Source organism: Pteronotus mesoamericanus, unplaced genomic scaffold, assembly GCF_021234165.1.
Source record: "Pteronotus mesoamericanus isolate MK-2021 breed Mesoamerican mustached bat unplaced genomic scaffold, CSHL_Meso_final contig_202, whole genome shotgun sequence".
NCBI classification, from domain to species: Eukaryota; Metazoa; Chordata; class Mammalia; order Chiroptera; family Mormoopidae; genus Pteronotus; species Pteronotus mesoamericanus.
Genome location: NW_026555086.1, coordinates 175,261 through 197,086, shown reverse-complemented (window position 1 = coordinate 197,086; position 21,826 = coordinate 175,261). Strand labels below are relative to the sequence as shown.

Sequence of the window (21,826 nt, the reverse complement as noted above, 5' to 3'; positions counted from 1 at the left end):
GAAGTCGTGGGACACTGAGGCCCGCGGCCCAGCCTGTGTCTCGAACGCTGCTCTGACTGCAGTGCTGCTCAGAAAGCTTCTCCAGCAGGTCAAAAACAGGCTGGAGACAAACAATGGAATGGAGTGCAGTGGTTGAGGAAACTATCTGCTCTATAAGGTTAGGCTGGTGGGCGGGACTGGCCCCCCTGGTTTTCCGAGCAGATTCAGAGCACCCCAACCCTGCAGGGAGACACAGGGGCGCATCAGGGACAAGAACGCGAGTCACAGAGATGTAAGGCCGACTCCCAATTCTTCTGATGTCTTCAGACACCCCCACACCCAGCAGGACACGAGACCGCTGCCCAGCAGTCCTGGGAGGGTGGGTTAACCCAGGCCACTGGCCCAGACCCAAAGCCTACGCAGGGTTTAGTTAACCTTTTAGGCTGAAGTCAGCTTTTTCCAAATGTTCTCTAACTTCTCTCTCAGACACGTCAGCTCAGCGCCGCTGCTTCCCTCTGACTGATCCCAGGGTCCGTGCCCACGAGGCACCCTCAAGCACCCCATGGTGTCCTGGAAGATGACCCAGGCAGGCCCCAAAAAACACCTGAGCTTTCTCTCTGGGTCCTGGTGCCAGCTCCTACCTGCTGGCAAACTGCCAGGCCTCACGCAGCCTCTGCAGCTCCCGGGGCAACGGGCTCTGGAAACGCCGCCACCGACTGCGCAGCTCGGGCTCCAAGCGTGGCCACCACAGCTGCCGAGGGAAAGGTCACAGGTGAACAGATCAGGGCAGTTGTTTTGTGACCCCTGAGGTTGGGGCACAAGATCTCCAACCACGCTGGCCAACACCCCCCGCCTGGCTCACACTGATCTGACGCTCCATCAGGCCAAGGGTAAGATCCCATACACCCCATGTAAGGAGGGCTCAGTGCCTGGAGTCCAGAGGCCTTGGCTGAGGAGGTGCCCCACTGCCCAAGAGCTTGACCCGGCCCCCAACACACCGCTGAGAGTTGGTGTTTGAAACACGTCACCCACTGAGCTGCAGGTGAAATGCTACCACCACCCTGTGGAGGAGCTCAAGTCCCAGCAGGACGGAGAAGGGAGAGAGAAAGCTGTGTGCTGTCAGGGCACTAACAAAGTCAAAGGCACCGAAAGGCACCCCAAGGCTGCCTGGCAGGGGCTGAGCCGCCTCTGCCCTCTGCGCTGAGACAGCAGCCAAGACATCAGAGGCAGCAAGCCTGACGTCATGCCCCTGGGAGGGCCCGGGCGGCTGCCATCCAGCTTCGGCAAGCGCAGAGCGGGCAGCGGCCGGACACACACAGACGCCCCGGGAACAGCCAGCTCTGCCCCCGTCTGCATGTTTTCTGCCGTGCGAGGCAGCTCGGGGCGCAGCCCGGGAAACCAGGCACCCCCCCCTGCATTCTGGCATGTTCTCTGCACCCCCACATCCCCCCAAGTTTTTCTCCTGAGTCACAGTAACTGGGATGAAGTTTTAGTGAGAAACAGACAACACCCCAGGAAGGAGGCTGAGCCTACCAGGGCGGAGGTCAGGGCCAAGGGACACTCGGTCTGGCAGGCCGTCAGGGTCAGATCCACTGCCAGGGAGGGGTCTTTGCTTCGTGAGCAGGCGCTGAGGACCCCCTGCAGGAGAACAGGTGCCTGAAGTTCAGGCTTTGCACGTGGACCCAGGCCCTGAAATACACCTTGGCCCCTAAGCAGCACCAATGTGAGGGTCCAGCCCCAGCGGTCTGTGCAGGCCAGAATGGGGCAGAGGGAAAGGAAATTACCCTGAAGAAGTGGACGGTGATGTCATGCGTCAGTGCGCCTCCGTGGGAGAAGTTTCTCTGCAAACAGCACAGGCCAGTGAGAGAGAAGCCTCTGGTGGGAGGAGGCCCCGGCAGGCGGCCTCTGCACACCCACAGACATGCCACCCTGGACCCCCCCTGCTCGCTGCCTCTCCTGCGGCTGCTCTGGGCAGCCAGGCTCCCAGGGAGGCAGGAGGGCAGCTCTGTGTGGCCAAGCGGAACCTCGATCAACCTCAAGTCCTATCTGTGCTTTTTTAAAAGTTAGAGAAACATCCCTCAGGTATGCCAGGGGCAGGCTTACATATCCCCTTACCCCACCTGCAAGATCAGAGCCCCTGACACTGAGCTGCCTGTAGAAGGGAAGGAAACAGGGCCACCTGGCATTTGCCAGTGTGGTCACAGCACCGCCCAGAGCCAACGTTTGGAAAGGGAGAGAAGTGCACAGCAAGCAAATGATCTGCAAGCTTCATGGGCCCAAACTACGGTGGCCGAGGGCAGTTCTGGGGCAGAGGGAGCGAGCCCAGGAGGGCCTCTCGCTGGCCGGTGGACAGGTGCACTGCACACCCATGCGCTCCACACCTGCACTGGGACAGGGGACTCGGCGACCACAGACACACTTGGGAGTTCAGGACCAGATCGCACCTCGTCCCAGTGTCCCGAGGTCACTTGCGAGGCACCTACCAGCTCAGAGTTGACCAACTGGAAGAACTCAGTGCAGTCGGGGGCGGCCGGAAGTTCCACCCGGGGGCTGCCGACCATGACAGACGAAGGGAGGCTGAGGAGGACCCTTAGAGAGGGGGCAGTGTGTCAAGGGTGGAGGCGTGGCCTGACTTTGCTTCTTGAAAACCCAGATCCCCGGCTGCAGGGACCCTCCTGACTCACTTTCAGAAACAGAGTGTATTGGTCTGCAGCCCCCACTGTCTCTGGCCTGGAGCGATGCCGAGCACCTGGACCCCATAGCAGATGCTCAAGCTGCGGGACCCAAACTGAGCCTTCCACTGCCTCAGCAGTGGGGTGCCCGTCTGACAGAACTCCGTCTCCGGGGGACCTCAGCGCCTCACAGTGGCGAGCGCGGCCGCAGCGGCCTCTGCGCACACACGGCCTTCCCTCCTGAGGCCAGAGGCCTTTCCAGCTCTGTCTCCCCACAGAGGGACCCTGCTCCAGGGCAGGAGGCTTTGCTCCTAAGTGCTTCCCACACCTGAGGCCCTGCTCTCTGCAATGCCACAGAGATGCTGCTATCACAGGCCAGGGTGGGGACAGAAACAAGTGACAGAAGCTGGTGCTGTTACCATTTGTACAGGAGCAGCTCCCGCTGTCTCTGAAGGAGGGAGGCCAAGTCCCACCCGCCTGCCAGGGCCTGGAGCCGTCGGTGGAAAACCCGGAAGAGGAAGTGTCCCCGGGAGGCAGCGGGGCCGTGGGGCTCGGCTGGGCTCTGCTCCAGGTCAGCAGCCATCTCCTAGAAACAAGCAGGGCTGAGCCCTTCTGCGTCTTCACTCTGGTCCCAGGTGCTTCTCTGTCCCCGAAGGGGAAGGCAGGCGTCCTTGGGGCTTCCCACTGGCCCCAATCAGGACCCTGACATGAGCGTGGGAGAGAGGTCTCCACGGGGGCTCCGGAGAGTAAGTGGGACAAGCCTTTTTACTTGAAATCATCAGAAAGTTGCAGAAGTTTTCAATAATAAAAATAGTAAAAAAAATAAAAATAAAAACCAAGACTAGTGCGAAGAACACCTGTACCCAGATTCGCCCACAGCTAATGTTTCTCATCCGACGTGTACGGCACGTGGGTGCACATGTGAGGTAAACCGCACAGGGGAGGAGGTGACCAGCAGGCATGCAACACATGCCCGTGCACACACGCAGTCCTCCCGACACGCTCAGGTGCCCGCAGAGCAGCAGCCACACGCCCCATCGAAGCGCTGCCCTTGCCCAGTCCATCACGTGTCGTGCGCCTGCCCTCCCTGGTCACTCCTCCTCCACCCTTGTCAACGACGGATGTGGAGGACGAGAGGTCAAAGCGAGGGTCAGGGGACTCAGGTCTGCCTCTTGGGGGATTCTCACTCGTTTGCAGGTAAACACCCCAGTGCTGCAAACCAGCCTGTCTCATTCCCCCCCCTTTTCCTGCATCCCCAAAACCCAGGGACGCTGAGAGGCAGCGGGGCGCCACCAGGCAGCACGAAGCCCACACACAGAACGCTCTGAGGCAGAGCCCCGGGCACGTCTGGAGGCAGGTGCCCCGCGTCCCCCCGGGCGGGGCTCTCTGAAGGCTCCGCGCAGCTGGGGATGCGGTGACTCTCCGTACGGGGCCACAGGGCCGTTCACTCCGCTTCTCAGAGCTCGGCAGCCAAAGGGAGCAGCCGAGGGAAGCAGAACATGGTGGGGCAGCAACCATTTTATTACTGGAGTTGGAATTTCTTAATTACCTCTATTTTCAGAAACATCCCAAAGCCCAGGGGCAATCGCAGCCTCACAGCTCCGGGTTCTGTATTTTCGCGATGTTGACGGGCACCCTCACAGAGCATCTGGGCCGCGGGCCCTGGGCCGCGCTGTGCGTGCGTGCTCCTGCCCTAGGATCCGCCGCGGGCATGCGTGCTGGACACTCCCACAATAGGTGGCCTCACACAGCGACCCGAGTCCTGCGCCGCCCACCCCCTCACCTGCAGCCTTGAAAGGAGGTCCCGGTTTCCCGTGTAGCCGCCCAGAACCAAATCGGAATTCTCTGTGTGATCGTAACTCCTTGAACTGAAACGAACAAACACAGCGAAAGCCTCCTGAGTAGACACTGCTCAAGTTCCTGCTTCTCCTCCCTCCAGAGTGGTGTGTGGTCACAGCAACTGACGAACAATGAAACCGCCTATATCAAAATACCAGTACATGGAAAACAACTGTGTCCCACGATCTACCAGGACTTGTCATCCCAAGAAGGCAAGGCTGGCCCAACACCCAGAAGTCAGGGGAGGTGATACACATGTCGGCACAGCCACCAAAGCCGCCTGATCACCTCACCAGCCGCAGATACAGCAGCAGACAGAGCTCAACGCCCTGCTCGTGATGAAATGCACTCAGTGAGGTGGAAGGAGGGGCCTCCGCAACATGATTAAGAGCGCTGATGAAGATGGACACTGAGCACTCTCCTCCTGAGATTAGGACTAGACAAAGACGTCCCCTCTCACCTTTTCTACTTAACACGACAGTGGAAGTTCTCGCCAGAACAATTCAGCCAGAAAAAGACACAAAAGACACCCAGATGGAAAGGCCATCTCTACTCACAAACGACATGACCTTCTGTCCCAAAATCCAAAGAGTCCACAGTGAGCAACTATTAGAGCAAATAAACAGTCAGTGAAGTTGCAAGATAGAAAATGTATATAGAAAACTCAGCAGTATTTCTGTGTACTAATGAAGAATAATCAAAAATAAAATAAAGCCCTGGCTGGTGCAGCTCAGTGGATTGAGCGCTGGCCTGGGAAGCAAAAGGCCACGGGTTCGATTCCCAGTCCGCGCACAGGCCTGGGCTGGGGCGTGCGCAAGGCAAGCAATCAACGTATCTCTCGCACACCAATGTTTCTCTCCCTTTCTCCTTTCTACTCTCTCTAAAAATAAAGTCTTTAAAAAAGTGAAATAAAGACAATTGTATTTACAACAGTGTTTAGAAGAATAAAATACTTAAGGATAAATTTAACCACGGAGGTACAAGGCTTTTATGCTGAAAACTGTAACACATTGTTGAAAACAGTGAAGACGCCTAAAGAGCCCTAAAGGCACCCCCTGTCCACGGACAGGAAGACCAGCGCTGCTCCGACGCCACACCCCGCCCTTCCCTGCAGAGACAGTGCAGCCGGTCAGAGTCCTGCCGACGCTGTAGAAGCTGGCGAACCGACGCTGAAGTTGGGATGGAAGTGCAAAGGGCACAAAACAGCCAGAGCCTCCTTGGAAGGAACAAGTCGGAGGACTCACATTCCCCAGTTTACAACTTAGTGCGAAACGACAGGCGCCAGCATGATGAGGGACCCGCAGGTCGAGAGAGGGGAGTCACCCGGGCAGTCAGCTGGCGTGCGACAAGGGCACCAAGACCACCCGGCAAGGGAAGGGAAGGCTCCCCGACAAAGGAGTTGGGGAGCTGGACACCCACACGCAGAGTCGAGCCGGGTCCCTAACGTACACGACATAGAGAAATTAACTACAATGGACTAAAGGACTGAATGTAAGAACTGAAACTGACAGTAGATGAATTCTGCACCCGAGCATTACACAGAGAGTGAGAAGATGACACAACAGGAGAAAACACATGCAGCTGATATATCTGATTAAAGATCTGGTATCTGGAAATCATGAAAACTCTTACAACCAGATAAAACAAATAACCCAGGTTTTAAATGGGCAAAGGATCTGAGCAGACATTTCTCAAACGAAGATACAGGAACAGTCAACAAGCAAATGAAAAGATGTTGCATCAGTAAGCCATCAAGGAAAAGCAGGTTAGAATCATAATGAAGATACCACTGCACACCCACCGGGGCAAACAGTATCAAAAAGGCGGACACCTGGGGTGGAGAAAATACACCACCTCCCCAGGGTTGGCGGGAACATAAAGGGGTGCAGTTTTGGAAGACAGTCTGGTAGTTTCTCAAAAAGTCAAACACAGAGCATGACCCAGCAACTCCATTCCCTGAACACACCCAAGAAAAGGAAAGCACCGGACCCCACGAGCCTGCACGCCAACGCTCACAGCAGGGCATTCACAAGGGCCAAGGCGTGAACACCCAAACGTCTATCAGCTGATGACAGACAGACAGAACATGCTCCACCCTCCCATAGGAAGCTCTGACAGACACTGCCACGCAATGAATCCTAAAAACAGTATCCCGAGTGAGCAAGACAGAGAGGACACGTATTGATTCCATTTATATGAAAAGTCCAGAGTGACAAATCCAGACAAAATATGCATCCACTCTCCTGAGCTCAGCTCAAGAGCCCATGGGAAAAAGCTGGAGGCCAAGGACACTTCAGTCTGTAGGCGCGCTGTTCCCAGCCTCCAAACGCCAGCAGGAAGCACATCTTCGCTGTTGGTGCTACAAGGGTGTGGGAGGAGTTGGGCCACAGCGGGCAGACCCCACGGAGGACAGAGGGCGGTGGGAAAGGGAAGGGCGTCTGTCCTGTCTTGTGTCACGACAGGACTCCGTCCTGGGGCAGGAGTAACGCAAGGTATCAGCCAAAGTGTGAAGCAAGGACCCTTGCAACCTCACCCTTTACACAGCAATTGTGAGGGCGAAGAAACAAAAGCAGACCCCTCAGCAGAAACACCCGCACACACAGCCTGCACAGCACGGGGGCCCCCACCGTCCCGGCCTCAGACACTGCTTCCCCTGCTCCGCACTCCTAGGGCGGGGGCGGGGGAGGGCGACCCGCAGTGCCGCCCACTCGGGAGAGCTCTTGCTCCACGCTCCACACTCGCTGTCCCTGAATTCCAAGTGGCAACACACAAGACAAAGTTGTTGCAACTGGCAAGTGCACACAAAGGGTTCAGGAAGGTGCCTTCACTTTGAACAGACTCAAACTTTCTATCAAAACATGTTCAACTGTGCTTTGGATAACAAACTGGGCTGAGGGAAATAAACACATTCTAAGAACCACCAGAGTTAAGAGTGAGACTCTTCGCCCCAGCTGGTGGGGCTCTAAGGGCTGGGCATGGCACCACAAGCCAAAACGTCAAAGGGTCCTTTCCCAGTCAGGGCACCTGCCTGGGCTGTGGGCTGGTCGATGGGCAGGGGGTGTGCGAGAGGCAACTGATCAGCGTTTCTTGGGCACATCAAGGCTTCTCTCCCTCTCTTTCTCTTCCTTTCCCTGCTCTTTAAAAATAAGTAAATAAAACCTTGAGGAAGAAAGGTGCTTTTTCACATCAGCACTCCTGACCTTTGGCAGAAGTCCACCAGCCCGTTGACAAGGACGGTGCACGCGGTCTCCAGGTCTCCGTCACAGCCCCCCGCGGTGGAGGGCGCGGGCAGGAAGTGCTCGCGGATGGCCCACTGGTGGAAGTCTCGCCTGCAGAGCGAACACCAGGCCTGTGCTGAGCGCAGCTGCCCGCAGGGGCTCCCATGGCGAGAAGAGGGCCCCAGGGAGGGGCACAGAATCATGGGGGTGCAGGCAGGGGTCTGGCACTGGGGGGAGCCCCTCGGGGCCACCCACACCTGCTGAGGTGGGGGACGGGGGCTGGGAGATCCTCCCACGGTGCCTGCGAGCTGCCCCAGGTCCACAGCACAGGGGCCACGATGTGGACAGCTGCCCCGGGAAGGCCTGAGAACAAACTGCAAACGCAGCTGAGGCACCACAGCTCCATCCGCGAAGGAGCCAAACCCGAACAGGACACTCCCACTTGTGCCCACGTGGGCAAGGAGCTGCGGGGACCAGCTCAGGCTTTTCCTGCCAAAGATCTGCACAGACCCCTCAGAGGGCTTCTTGTTAAGAGAGAAAAGGAAGGAAGCCCCAGAGTACGTGCAAACACAACACCCATGTGCGGTGAGCTCAGGGGCAGCGAAACGGTCGAGGGCCCTCCCACCAGAGAGGCAGAAGGTCTGGAAGGGCAGAGCGCGGAGGGCAGATGGGCACGTCTGCAAAGCCCTCCCTAAGCTGGCTGGTGCAAGGAAACAAAACCCCACATTGTTGGAAAAAACAGTTTGTTGCCCGTTTCGTTACCGCAGCCTTTTCCTTTTCTCATTATCTGTGCTCTGTCCAGAAGCCGACCCACGGGCCGTCGGCACCCCACCTGGCCGCCCAGGGGGGCACGTTGGACCTCCTGGCAGCCTCAGGGATGGGCCCTCAGACCACGCCCCGCCCCTGGAGCCCCCCTCATGGCCGGCACTCCACAGGGCCTCCTCAGCAGGCAGGGTGCGCCCTTCCCAAGGGGGAGGTGGACGCAGGGCCAGCAGACGCTGGCAGAGAACCACCGGCCAGGCCCCCCGCGGCCCCGCACTGCATGAGACTCCCGGCCCATCCCGCGGAGCGCGCTGGCCGCTCCCGCCGCCCCTCCTTGGGCACCCGCCCCCCAGCCATGCCTGGGCTGCCGCAGGGCGCGTGCCCGCTGCTCATCGCCGGGCACACACAGCTGTCGGCTCTGTGCGGGCCACTGGCCGCAGCCAGTCCGGGGGGTCGGGGGCCGAGGCGCCGCATGGACAGCGTGTGCCACTTACAAGGCATTCCCCGCTGCGACCACAGTCTAAAAGCATCTATCAAACAAGAGCTCAATTTTTCTTCGAATAAAGAAATGAAATTGTGCTCATAGATAATATGTTAAACTGAACATTAAATTAAGGATATAATGAGAAAATTCAAAAACTTTCAGACCTCGTAGAAAACCATGTAACATTTTGAAGGGCAAGACCCTTTAAACACTACTTACCTTTCTGCATCGGAAAGAGAATCCGCTTCAGGGTGAACCTCCAGCTCCAGCCACACCCAGTCTCTGTAAGTGAACTGTGGGAAGGGCCAGCTGCGTGTCACAGCGAGGACAGAGCCCAGGGAGCACAGCTCCCCTTCACCCCACGGCCCGCAGGCCTGCCTCACACCACTTCCTGCTGCTCGACTGGGCTGCCGGCCCCGAGCCCTAAGGAAGGACTGAGCTGCTGCCTGTGTTAACTCTGACCGTGAAGCCAGCTAAGAGGGGCACCGCGGCCACTGTTGCGTTGTCACTGATGTACTCACAGGCGGCTCGTTCCTGCCTGAGGAGCAAACCTGCAGCCTCGGCGCGTTGAAGCAGCGCTCTGACCTACTGAACCACTCGGCCAGGGCACGGATGGTGTGGCTCAGTGGCTTGAGCACCAGCCTGCAAACCAAAGCATGGCCAGTTCGCTCCCCCGCCAGGACCCAGTGGGAGGGCGCACGAGAGGCAACCATACACGGATGTCTCTCCCCCTCCTCCTTCCCCGTTCTCCCTCTCTAAAAATAAAATCTTAAACAAAAAATAAGCGGTACTGTTGAGTTTGATGCCAGCACAGTGCCGGTCTGAACGGTCACACTGCGGCATCTGCAGACCCCTCAGGTCACTGCCCCACAGCACTGCAAACAACTCACTTTCTCGTTCCAGGAGGCAGCTGGTGAGTAACCCAACAATTGCACATATCAACCAGGACCAACCTCAGAACCTAACGTCGCTTGTAAAAGAGCACGTCCCAGAAGTAAGGGCCAGAGCTGGACAACACGCCGCAGCATGTGCTCAGGGCCCACGCGAGGCAAAGCCAGGAGCAGGGCCGTGGTGACGCAGGGCCGGACGGCGGCCCTGAGGTGCAGGAGACGCACCCGCTAGCCAGCGGGTGCAGCTGGGCCCGGCATCACTGTTCCTTTCATTAAACAGAACCTCAGGCCTCCTCTTGTTTCAACAGTATAGTTAACCATGAAGAGTTGTAAAAATAAACAGAGTAATTGAAAAGTTTTTCTCTAAAGACCAAAACAGGCAAGCACCCAAGAAATAAACGACAAGTCACGAAAATGAAGCCAAGGAACTGGGCGCAGGGGCCGGAGCGGCCGAGACGCTAAGGACCTGGGCTTGGAGCAGCCTGGCCGGTCAAGTGCACTTCTACCTACTCTGAGAAATCTCTGCAAAATGTTACTGGTGGGGGAAGCTGGGCTAAAAGCAGAAAGCATCTGCTTGGTTTCTCACACCTGCACGCGAGTCTATGACAATCCCAGTAACAAATTCAACCAAGGCCACACCCGTGCTGCCCATGCGCCCACCTTCCGCCTGTGATGTCCTCAGGCTCCAGGTCGGAGTTAGGGTGACGTGGGAAGCGAGGGAAGGGAAAGTGGGACCTACACGAAACTCCTCCTCCTTCAGCAGCTCCTGGAAGGCCTTATGTCTCCACAGACAGAGGGCGGCTCGCTGCCAGTCGGCCGGGGGCAGGCACAAGGGCCTCCAGGGAAGGTTGGCTGTGTCCTCTTCAGAGAGAGGGTCTCGGGCTGTGTCCTCCGCAGAGAGCGCGTCTCGGGCTTCTGAGAACAACCTGAGCACAACAAAATGAAACTGGAAAGAGACAGCGTGTGTCTGCTTACAGAGGTTCTGAAAACACGTCCCCTAGCTGAGAATAGCAGGGGGGCAGGGGCCCCGCATCACCTGCGGTGGCCTTGCCTTCCCCCTGGGAGGCGCGCGGGGCGCCCCATGCGCAGGCACAGCGAGCAGCCCTGTCCTGGCCCGCACAGGTGCTGCCTTCCCAGCCCTGGCCAGCGCCGGTGTCGCTGCCAGGCAGCGGCCCTGGGTGAGTGAAGCCTGTCAGGGACGTGTTCATGTGTGCCCTTCGCACCTTGGGGGCAGCCACTTCCCTGCGCTTTCGAGTGCAGGCTGGACCGCACAGGAAACGGGACTGGACAGTGTGATGGGGGACTCGCTGCCAGGGCCGCCCCTGCTGCTCCCCGTCCCATGCTTGACCCCTGGCCCCAGGGACTAAACTCCTTGACACCAGCGATGGGCCCGGCTGCCCCCAACGCCAACCCAGCTGGCAGGCCCAGGGGGCGGCGCGTCGAAAGCTGCTCAGCGGACCCTGATATGGAGCCTGGACCGAGAACCAGGTTCACACCTCAGCAGGGACGCTCCTTAAGTCTCCGCCAAAGGAGCAGCGGCCCCTTGCCTGACTGCCATTTCAGGGTTCGGATGGGACTCAAATTTCTCATCTCTTAAGGATAACAAGCTCTCACAAGAAGGGGGGACTCCAGGGAAACCTGAAACCCTTTGAACGGAGACACGGCCCATGGGTATTGATAGGACACCTTGTTCTGGTAACGTCGGTCTGCCCCCTTAAAAACAGGGGCGTCTGCAGTTGTCACTTGCGCCCCCACTGTCACTTGGAGCAGGAGTGCGGTGGCGTCCAGCCCAAGCAGCCGACCTGTGAGCAGGGAGCCTGCGCCCAGGGCTCCTGCGTGAGACCAGAGGCTCGGGAGCACAGGAGACAGACCAACCTTTTTAATAAGGCCCGGGGACAAGCGGCTGTACCAAGCGTCACGTGGCTGCGAAGAAAACTTGCACAGAGAGTAAGAAATTGCTGCAGTACAAAATCTGAAAGTCAAAACCAGAAATTGAACACAGAAATGTGAACCACAAAAACCAGGGGGCAGAGAGAACTGACGATGAGTCTCACAAAGCGACCCCAGTGCCTTCCAAACCGGACGGCCTGACGGTCCTTGGCCTCAGCTCCTGGGCACTGGGGCCGCAGCCCCCACATCACGGCGTCTGGTTTGCACTCTGCCCGCACTGCAGGCAGAGGCCCAGAGGAGAAAGGGACCGACCAGAACAGACTGACCCTGGGCCCAGAGGAAGTCAGGACGGTGGCGAGAAAGTGGGGGCCAGGGTACCCACAGGACTGGCTCCCAGCGGGGACTGTTTAATGCGGCCGAAAGCCCCTGAGGCGGGCGGGGGCGGGACCCCCGCCTCCCAGAATGGATAGCCGGCGGGCAGTGGCCTGACGTACACTTTCCTGTGTTTGTCCCTCTCGCTCCCTACACTCCTTGTGACTCTTGTCAGCCCTGTCAATGAACCTTGACCCTGGCCCCAGTCAAGAGCTCCCCCTTCAGACCCGGACACAGGACAGCCCCGCCCTCCCCAGGCAGCCACTCTCACCCCTGCCCACCTGTGCCCCCAGCACCTGCCCCCCTCCCCGCATGCTCCGCCGCCTGGCGGGGGGGCCTGCACAGAGGGCCCCGGGGGCTCTGCCCCGAGGCCTGGAACAGGCGGGACGGGGCCAGACCTGCAGAAGGAGGGTCTCAAAGCCCTCAGGGCGAGTTTGCGTCTGGGCGCGGCCGCCCACAGGCAGGGACTCGCCCTCGAGAAATAGCTGCAGTGGCTGCCCATCACAGGGGGCCAGGGGCCCGACCAGCGGCCGTGGCCCCACGGCAACACGGAGCCCCTCACCGGTCTGGAGGACGCTGAGCAACACACAGGACACGGTGGGCCAGCGCCAACACTTCGTGTGCAGCTGAGTGCACTGCGGTGTGAGATCCCGTTTTTATGAACAAAGCCAACACTCTCGCATGAACACCCACACAGGAGATCCCCCAACGGTAACCGGTGACCACCTTGTGGGGCACATCTGCCACTTCTGTCAGCAGACGGCACCAGTGACTGAGGGACCAGCCGGAACTCACTTGAGGCAGAAGAGCAAGGCATCCTTGGACGCGCACGTCAGGAGACTGTCGAAGAACTCGGGGATGGAGAGGCCCCTGGCGGGGGCGGGAGGGCCCCCAGGAACCTCCAGGAGCACAGACTGGGACTCGCCGAGGTGGACGGCCAGGGCAGCCAGCCCCAGCACGTGTGAAGCGCGCAGGCCCGGGCCCTAGGGCAGGATGGAAGCTGCTCTCAGGAGGAAGGCGCAGAGCCTGCTCCCCGCTGGGGGGTTGGGAGGGGCAGCAGCCCTACCTGGTGACAGAGAAGCTGGCGGAGCCTGGCGAGCACTGCAGGGAGGAGTGCGCGTCCACACGTGGCCATCACAAAGCGGGCGGCCCAGGAGCCCTGCCTGCGGAGACAAAGGTCAGGCCTGGTCAGTCACAGCCTCCAGGGACCCTCCTCAGCGAGAACTAGGCTGTTCCCCAAATGGCGCAGCCTCCTGTGGCGATGCTCGCCTCCTGCCATGTCCCCACTGGACAGAAGCCAGCACAGCCCCCCACCAGGGGAGGCCCACCACGAGCACCAGGCCGCCCAGACTACCTGTCTGGTGGGGCCAAGCTGGAGGCTGCCATTAGGCTCTGACAAAACGTCGTCAGCAGGAGATCCACAACCTGCGAGGAAGGACGGCAATGAGGGGCTAGCATCCCAGGGGAATGTGCGTGAGCCAGGCCGTGGGTCGTGTGCACAGTCGACAGGCCTGCACTCGGACAGGCAACTCGGAAGCTGCCTGGTGTAAGAATCTCCACTCCCAAATCCCAGGGGCATGACAGGCCGCGTGCCGTCACACAATCTGTCGTCGTGAAGTTTTACAGCACAGAGCAGGGCCAGAGAGTATGTCAGGCTCCGGGGTCACCAAGAGCCTCTGCTGCACGTCCGTCGCCCACACAGGTGGACTGGTTGACTCTGGGACTGAGTCCCCTGACCGTCTTGGCTCCAGGTACACACTTTATGCAGCGGAACAAGCGTGAAGAGAAGGGCTTCCAGCTCTTTCGCACAACCCAGCGGCAGGGGAGGCGGCTGTGCTCTTGGGTGCCTGCACGCACCTGCTGTTCCCGCTGCTCCGGCCTGGGAGCGCGGACACCGAGCTGGAGCTCCACCGCCTCGGAGCTGCCGTCGTCTTCGCTGAGGCCCAGGGCCACGCGCAGACGCTCTGAAACCACCGCAACCTGAGCAGAGAGAACTGCACACGGAGGAGCTCAGTCAGGCGAGCAGGGGCGCAGGGAGGTGCCGCCCAGAGGGGCCCATGGGGACCCAGAGACATCCCAACGCCAGCCTGATCGCACCCCAGGGCCTCGCTGCAGGCTGCGGCATTGTGACAAGGCTGCGGGGAGCGCACGACAGGGCAGAGGGCCGTCACCACCCGCCCACAAGCCCGGCACACGTTAGGCCTGATGCGTCTGTCGCCATCACACGCCTCGCTGCTTATTTAAGTTCTTCATCTGAATCCCATGCCGACTCTCTCCAACACTGCAGTCTGCTGGAGGCTCGAGGCCCAGCCGCCAGCATGTCTGCTGATGGCAGAGGCACCGGCGGAGCGGCAGGCCTGACCTTTCAGACACCCTGCTAGAGCTCTGGGGTCCCGCTGGGCCCAGGGTCCCCAGATGCCACGCTCTGCGGGAGCACAGCTCTGAACGGCTGCGCCCCCCACCGTGCCCCCAGCACGATGGCAGCCAGGGCCCTGCAAGCTGGCACCCAGCACACAGAGGACGAAGGTGGCTCTGTTAGCATGTCCTCCACGAGCTCTCAGGCATATGTGTTCCTGGCTGGAATAAAATGACTTCACAGGAAGTAAAATCTGTTACAAAACCATGGCCTGTGACTTCGGATCTTGCATTTTCCGTTACTGAAGTCTGAGCGTGCTGGGCCTCGGCGCTTTACTTCCCGATGGCTGTGCACCCCTCGGGTTCTGAGTAGCCTGTGCTCCGCTCCACAGAAACACTCGCAGCTCAGACAGGTGTAGCAGAAGCCCCACGTCCGGGTCACAGCCACCCAGGCATTGTTAGCATGAGAAAACCCCACACCCAGTAGCACTGCCTGGCTTCCCGTCCGTCACCTGACCTACTGAGATGCCCAACAGCAGAGCAGTCACCTCCTGCCAAGGGCATACAGCAGCTTGAGACCAGCCCCCCCCCCCATTGAAGGGCAGCCACATCCCTGCCGCCTGCCCGCCCTGTGGGCAGGCTTCACCACCACACCCTGAACCCCAGGAGCACCAGCCACCACTGTGAGGAGGGAGCAACCAGCCGCTGCGCCCTGCACAGGGCCCGCCCTCACCATCGTGCTGGGTGGGGTCGGCCATGGCGGCTCTGAGGTCTCTGAGTGCAGCTGTGAGCCGTGCCAGGGAGCCTTCCACACGGCTGGGGTCCACCTTCACTCCCAGGGCTGCATCTGAGAGATGGGGGGCGGGGGGGTTAACAATAGGCCAGACAGGACACACACAGCTGACTATGGACTTATTTCTGTGGTTTCTCTGTCCACGAGGGAGGAGATGGAACCATCCTGAGGCTGGACACTGTCATATCAACACTCAAAACATTTAAGATCACGTGTAAGAACAAGCAGGGTCTACCCGCCCCACCGCTGTGAGCGAGAAAAGCTGGTGCCTGATGGGAGCAGAGAAGCCCTGCGAGCGAGGCCGGGCCAGGAACGGAGGCACAGGGGGCGGTCCGCCCCGAGCTCTCAAACTTCTGCGCGATGCCGGTCTGTCACTACTCACCCCAGGATGTGAAAAACTAAACAAAAAACAATCAGTGTTCTCAAAACAAAGCAAGTTCAATCGGGTGTCAGTGACGAGGACCCCCGTGTGCGGTGAGCCGCAGGAGTCTCCCCACGACGACAGCAGGCGTCAGGACCCGAGGCCCCCGTGGAGGAGCTCCGCCTCGTCCGCGCTGCAGCGGAGGGTGTCCTCGAAGCCCAGAAGCAGGGCTGCGGGCTGGGGGCCGGGGGCGGGGCCCGGCCGCATCAGGCATTCCAGCACTGCAGCCGCCTCGGCCCCGGGCCAAGAGCTGGGAAGGCCGGGACCTGCATTCCCCGCCTGCTGAGGGGCTCTGGGTCCCCCTGTTAGAGATCACCCCGGCTGCTGGAGGGGCGCCTGGCAGACGGAAGCCCTGTGCAGCCCCGCAGATGCCAGAAGGCTGAACAGGAGCTGCCTCTGCAGCGCCACTGGCAGCCGCCTGGTCAGCAGCCAGGAACATGCCACTGGGTCTGCCACAAGCAAGTGGTCTCACCTCCACAGCCTTTGAGATGGGACCGAGGTCCGTGTCGCTGTTCCCCAGAGCCAGAAGCCCCCCCTGCCGCCCCAACCCACAAACTGTCCCCATGGTCAGGACGCTGCTCCCGGCCAGCCCCCGCAACAGGCTTCAGAGGAAACATAACAGGTCCGAGTCCCCTGCACGGGAAGCAGGAGCCCAGGACAGGCCGGCAGGGGGTGCGCCTGTCCCCGGGGGTGCAGGACCAGGGGGCGGGTTTCGTGTGGCGCACCCGCTGTAGGAACACGCGCCTCCAGGTGACACCAGGGCCTCCAGGCCCCGGGCGTGCACGGACGGCAGCAGGTCCCATCCCTCCTGGCCCACCACGGGTCACAGCGCTGGGCAGGCTCCGAGTCACGTCCTGCACAGCCTAGCCAGACCGTGCTGACTGTGGTGTCAGCGGCCCATCCCGAGACCGAGGACCCGTGGGACCCGTGACCCGTGACCCGTACCTGCCGGCTCCTCCTTGTCAGCAGCAGCGCAGGCTTGGCAGTAGGCGGTGTACAGAGACAGGGGTATTTTATCTGCTCTGGATCAGAACAAAACACGAAAACCAAGTCAACTGCGACACAAGCTGATTCCCAAGCTGACAGTTCGTAAAACCACCAAAAACCAAAGCACAGAACCAAGTGAGTGTGACTGCACGACGCTGTGCGTCATGACCCTGCTGTAGAAAAGCCACTGCTTGTGGGAATGCCCTTGCCGGTTCACGAGGTCATGCGTGCACATCTGCCAACAGGGGCTTCCTGGCAGAGAGATTATAAGCGACCCTAACTTCTCTCATTCAAGTTTCAGTAATTTCTGAGTTCTAAAGTGAACTTACATTACTTCTGATAAATGACACTAACAAGAACACTCAAATGTGATTAAAAATACAAAGAATTATAGAGTAAGTCCTGTGGTAAAGACATGGAGCACCTGCAAAGAAAACCTGGACCCCCAGCCGGCACAGTATCAGGGCACAGGGACGAGTCCAAGGACAAGAGCCACGGAGTTGCCTTCAGAGGAGGAACGAGAGTGGTGGCCCAGGCAGGGGCCGCGTGGGCAGCGGGGAGGCCTGCAAGATCAGAGGCCCCACAGGAGCCGTGCAGCAGGAGGGCACTGCTGTGCTCCAGGGCGCACAGCCTGGAGAGTGGGCGTCAAGGGGGACCCCCTACCGACCAGGCGCTGGAGACCCTTTAACTCAAAACATAGAAACCAATGCAGACAGCTGTAAACAAAGAAGCACTCGCACGCCCCTGCCAGCAGCACCCGGAGAGGCGCAGCGGACGCGGCAGCTGTGGGAGCACAGACCCCAGGCGCAAAGAGCGCCTGGTGGCAGAAGGGAAATCCTCGCGAGAAGAACCAGCAGCTAAACCTGAAGAAAGGAGACAGAAAAACCTGAAACGCCAGGTATGTAAAACACATCAGAAAAGAAAAAACATCAGAAGAGAATCCAGGGAGTCTATCTGACAAGCTCTCTGGAGCTCCGAGAAGAAAACACAGAAAGGAGGACGCCTGCAGGGCACAGGCTGAGCGGGGAACAGCCATGTCTGGGTCACCTCACAGCATCCTGGGACGTGGGCCGGGGGATGAACTGAGGCTACAGGGGAAATGACCAGCCATGTGCTGGCAAATACTAGAGCTGGGCGATGGATACTGTTCTTTCTACTTTTGTCTTAAATTTTTCATAACAAAAGGTTTTCAGATAGATAGTTTCTTAGCACTGAAGGACACAGATTTCCAGATTAAAAAGCCCACTATGTGTCCAGCCAAAAATGAAATGAGACCCACAGCAGAACATATTGCTATAAAATTGCAGAACGCCGCCAAAAAAAAAAAAAAAAGAGAGAGAGAGAGAGAGAGAGAGAGAGAGACACTACAGATCTCCAGAGAGACAAACACAGGGCAAAGAACCAGAAGTCACAGTTTCCAACATCTGAACAGCAACAATAGAAGCCGGAAGTCAATAAAGCGATATTTCCCAAAATTTGAGGGAAAACCACCTTCAACCTAGATTTCCATATCCAGCTACTCTATCTGTAGAATGTGAGGGTTCAATAACGTGTCTTTTTTTTTTTTTTACCTCCCATCTATCCTTTCTTAATTAAAAAAAAAAAAAGTGTCAACAGGCTGTGTGCCACCAAACCAAGGAGCAGACCAAGACGACGACCTGTGACACAGAGGGCAGTCAGCACAAGCCAAAGCGACCCCAGGGGGCGTCCCGGGGTCGCAGGATGGTGGCTGTGCCCGGAGGCGGCTCTGCGAGAGCTGTCTCCAGACGGACTACGGGACACTTGACTCGGGGTGAGAGGGCATCCAGGCAACCGGCAGGGGAATCGCGGTATGTCCAAGGAAACCCAAGATAAAGCAAAGACAATTATGAACTACAGGGAAAACAAAAGAAAAGCCACCCAAATCCTAATGGTCAGCTCTGAGCAGTGTTTATGTCTCTTTAAAAAGCAGAATAAAGCCCTGGCCAGTGTGGCTCAGTTGGCTGAGCATCCGGACACAAACCAAAAGGTCACAGGTTTGGTCCCTGGTCAGGGTGCCTATGAAAGGCAACCAATCAATGTTTCACTCTCAGAATTGTTGTTTCTCTCCGTCTCGCTCCCTTATTCTTCTTGTAGCAAAAAAAAAAAAAAAAAAAGGAGTTATAACATGAAGGAAAACTACTCGTGTTGAATGAGGGTGAAGAACTGGCTTTCTTCCAGTGGAAAATCAATTGATAATTCCTAAAACAGAAAAAGTGACCGGCAGCAAGACAAAAACACTATTTAAAGATATGGAGAGAGCCCCGGCTGGTGCAGCTCAGTGGACTGAGCACTGGCCTGTGAACCAAAGGGTTGCCAGTTCGATTCCTAGTCAGGGCACAGGCCTGGGTTACAGGCAAGGGCCCCACCAGGGGGCATGCGAGAGGCAACCACACATGGATGTTTCTCCCCCTCTTGTCCTCCGCCTTCCTACCTTTTTCTCTAAAAGTAAAATCGTTAAGATAAAAAAAAATAAAAAAAAAGATTCCAGAGCTGTGGAGAGAAATTAAAAAATCAGCTAAGAGTTTAAAATAGTTGCCTCCAGAGAAGGGGGGGGCACTGTTATAGAACTGAGTCTTTTTTCTACTTCTATATTTTTAACTTTGACAAAACATTTAAGACTAGAAATAAAAAGACTGAAAAATACCAAAAAAATTAATCTATCAATAAAAAAACAACCTGGCACTACTCCTTTCACAATGATTTTGTACCAATAGCACTATTTATTCCCGGATCAAACTCCTACACGCTGAGTGGTGATACAATCAAATTTCCTTTTTAAAACCTTAACCAATTTTGAACCAAAATTTTATAAACAAACATACACGTGATAAAAACACATCTCTACAAAATAACCAGAATTCTCTGCACTGCCAGAACTGTACTTGACACAGACAGCACGCACCTCCTCAGGGACTCGATGAAGGCCACTCGGGAGTCAGGGGTGCTCGGCAGCTGTGGGGCAAACACAGGACTCCAGTGAGACACACACAGGAAGTCCTTGGCTCCCCACCACCTCAGTCCCCAGCTCATGAAGAAGTGTACTGACCACTCGAGGTGTGAGCAGGGCTGACAGGAAGTGAGACACATAGTAGGGCCTCCGGAATATGCTGCAACACAGAAGAACAGGCTCAGGCAGCAGAAGAACCAGGCATCTCAGCGAATATGACAAAACGCCAGTGTCCACTAAGAGTGGCTCCAGGTAGACGGTCTCAGTTCGTGGCTACGATGTTACATCACGTTGCCAAGTCCCAGCTCACGCACAGGGCGGTCTGCGCTGTGACCACCTGTGCCCTGCCCCTGGCATGGCCACGGGTTTGAGTCAATCCAAGGCTGCAGGGGTCACTTCAGGTCGACACGGGCACCCCCTCGGAGCTGGTCTAGAAACCCCGGGAGCTGGGACCATGTTTCTTAGAAGCAATACTTTAATAAAGCTCCCTGATGTGGTAGCAACCAGAATTTAAATTTTGGGATCACGCCAAAGTCAACAGTTTCGCCATTCAAATCTCTGTACTGGCTTCACACTGGTCACCAATGATGCATTAATAAAAACCACTGTCCCTCTGAACAGCACGGGCTCCGCTCCGCTCCACCCGTTGCCTGTTCTGGGGATGCCGCGGGCTTAAGAAAACACAGCATGGCAAGGGCTCTGCACCAGCCCCCCACAGGACCACCCCTGGGACATTCTCACGGACTCTGGGGTCTCCCCACGACCGTGACCACCCTGCTGCATGTGGCTCTGAGAGCAGGGGAGGGGACCACCCCAGCAGCATGACCCCACCTGGCCTCCATGACAGCAACAGGAATTTTCCCTGTGTGTTCAAATACTTGGATGGCTTTCTGCACGTCCTGGGCCGCCTGGCTCTGGGGCTGACTCCATTCGAGGAGGACAGGAAAAAAACCAGAAGATTTCAGAAAAGACTCGTCATTTTGAGGGGAAAGGCCCCGAGGTCGACGTGCGGCACACAGGAGTATGCAGGACCACAGGGAGGTATCGACGGCTCTCTGCCCTCAGCAAGCCAGGCTGAGCAGCCCCGTGACAGCGCGGCCCCTCTGGGAGACCACCACCCACCCCCATCTCTGGGCACCCTCCCTGCCTCTCCTCTCTGCTGCCCCTCCAGGGCCTTACAAGGCTCCAGACAAGTATTTTTCAGGTGAGAAAGAAGAGGGGCTCAACTTTGGATATTTAAAAAAAACACATAGCAATAAATCTTAAAACAGAAAAATGCAATGACATTTTAAAACATTCCCTTTAGCAGCACCTATAACAGCTCTCCAGCAGCTCACTTTTAAGTAAAAAGGTCTTTAAAAAATACGCATACTGCCCTGGCTGGTGAGGCTCAGTGGATTGAGTGCTGGCCTGTGAACCAAAGGGTCGCTGGTTCAATTCCCACTCGGGGCACAGGCCTGGGTTGCGGGCCAGGTCTCCAGTGTGAGGCGTGAGAGAGGCCACCCACCACATGTTGATGTTTCTCTCCCTCTCCCCCCCTCCCTTCCCCTCTCTAAAAACAGAATCTTTAAAAAATACACGCACCATATGGCCCTCAGACATCTGGTTCACGTAAACACAGTTAACCCTTCTTCTCATAATTCCTAAAACACATGACACCTCCCCATGGTTTTAAAGACCGCCTCTTCCACTCAGACCCGTGTGGACAGAGGGGTCCTGAAGGACAACCTTCCCAGACGTGGGGGCTGCCTGCTCCTGCTTGAACAGTGTGGATGTCACAAGACAAGCACCTGGGGCAGCTGTGACAATCCAACTGCACCAGACACACCGGGTCCCCGACAGACAAGGCTCAAACACTCAACTCGGGAGTCACAGGAAGCAAGACTGCGCTTGGTGAGCACGGGACATGCCCGAGGAGCCGCACTGAGGTGGTTACCTCTATGATGTCCCCAGCTGAAGACAAATCCTCATAGAGCCCCATGTTTTCCACAGAAACCTGCAGGGAGATGGGAGCAAAAGCGTGAGGACCAGACAGGCACAGGCGACCACAGGGAAGACCAAAGGGCGGCGGGGAAGCCGGGACTTGCCTTCAGGTCAGCCAGCCGCGTCTTGGCCAGCGAGATGTAGTCTGTGAGGAGGGAGCGGTACTTGCTGGGAACCAGGGGCGGGTGGAGGATGTGCACCTGCAGTAGATGG

The 21,826-nt window shown here is 57.7% G+C and overlaps 1 protein-coding gene across 1 annotated transcript in view; it reads right to left on the bottom strand.

The window, feature by feature from the left end:
* The window catches only part of FANCA (FA complementation group A), a 36,926-nt gene that overhangs the window by 3,144 nt on the left and 11,956 nt on the right, over positions 1-21,826 (bottom strand). The window contains exons 16-36 of the mRNA XM_054570268.1: positions 21,718-21,813; positions 21,567-21,626; positions 20,462-20,550; positions 19,730-19,790; positions 19,586-19,635; positions 16,621-16,697; positions 15,195-15,308; positions 13,964-14,100; positions 13,461-13,531; positions 13,173-13,269; positions 12,902-13,089; positions 11,720-11,816; positions 10,584-10,790; positions 9,174-9,247; positions 7,691-7,819; positions 4,435-4,519; positions 3,071-3,237; positions 2,463-2,568; positions 1,764-1,820; positions 1,513-1,617; positions 621-730 (exon numbers count right to left, since the gene is read on the bottom strand). Coding sequence (XP_054426243.1) covers positions 621-730; positions 1,513-1,617; positions 1,764-1,820; positions 2,463-2,568; positions 3,071-3,237; positions 4,435-4,519; positions 7,691-7,819; positions 9,174-9,247; positions 10,584-10,790; positions 11,720-11,816; positions 12,902-13,089; positions 13,173-13,269; positions 13,461-13,531; positions 13,964-14,100; positions 15,195-15,308; positions 16,621-16,697; positions 19,586-19,635; positions 19,730-19,790; positions 20,462-20,550; positions 21,567-21,626; positions 21,718-21,813 — 2,177 coding nt within the window. The remainder of the gene's footprint in view (positions 1-620; positions 731-1,512; positions 1,618-1,763; positions 1,821-2,462; positions 2,569-3,070; positions 3,238-4,434; positions 4,520-7,690; positions 7,820-9,173; positions 9,248-10,583; positions 10,791-11,719; positions 11,817-12,901; positions 13,090-13,172; positions 13,270-13,460; positions 13,532-13,963; positions 14,101-15,194; positions 15,309-16,620; positions 16,698-19,585; positions 19,636-19,729; positions 19,791-20,461; positions 20,551-21,566; positions 21,627-21,717; positions 21,814-21,826) is intronic.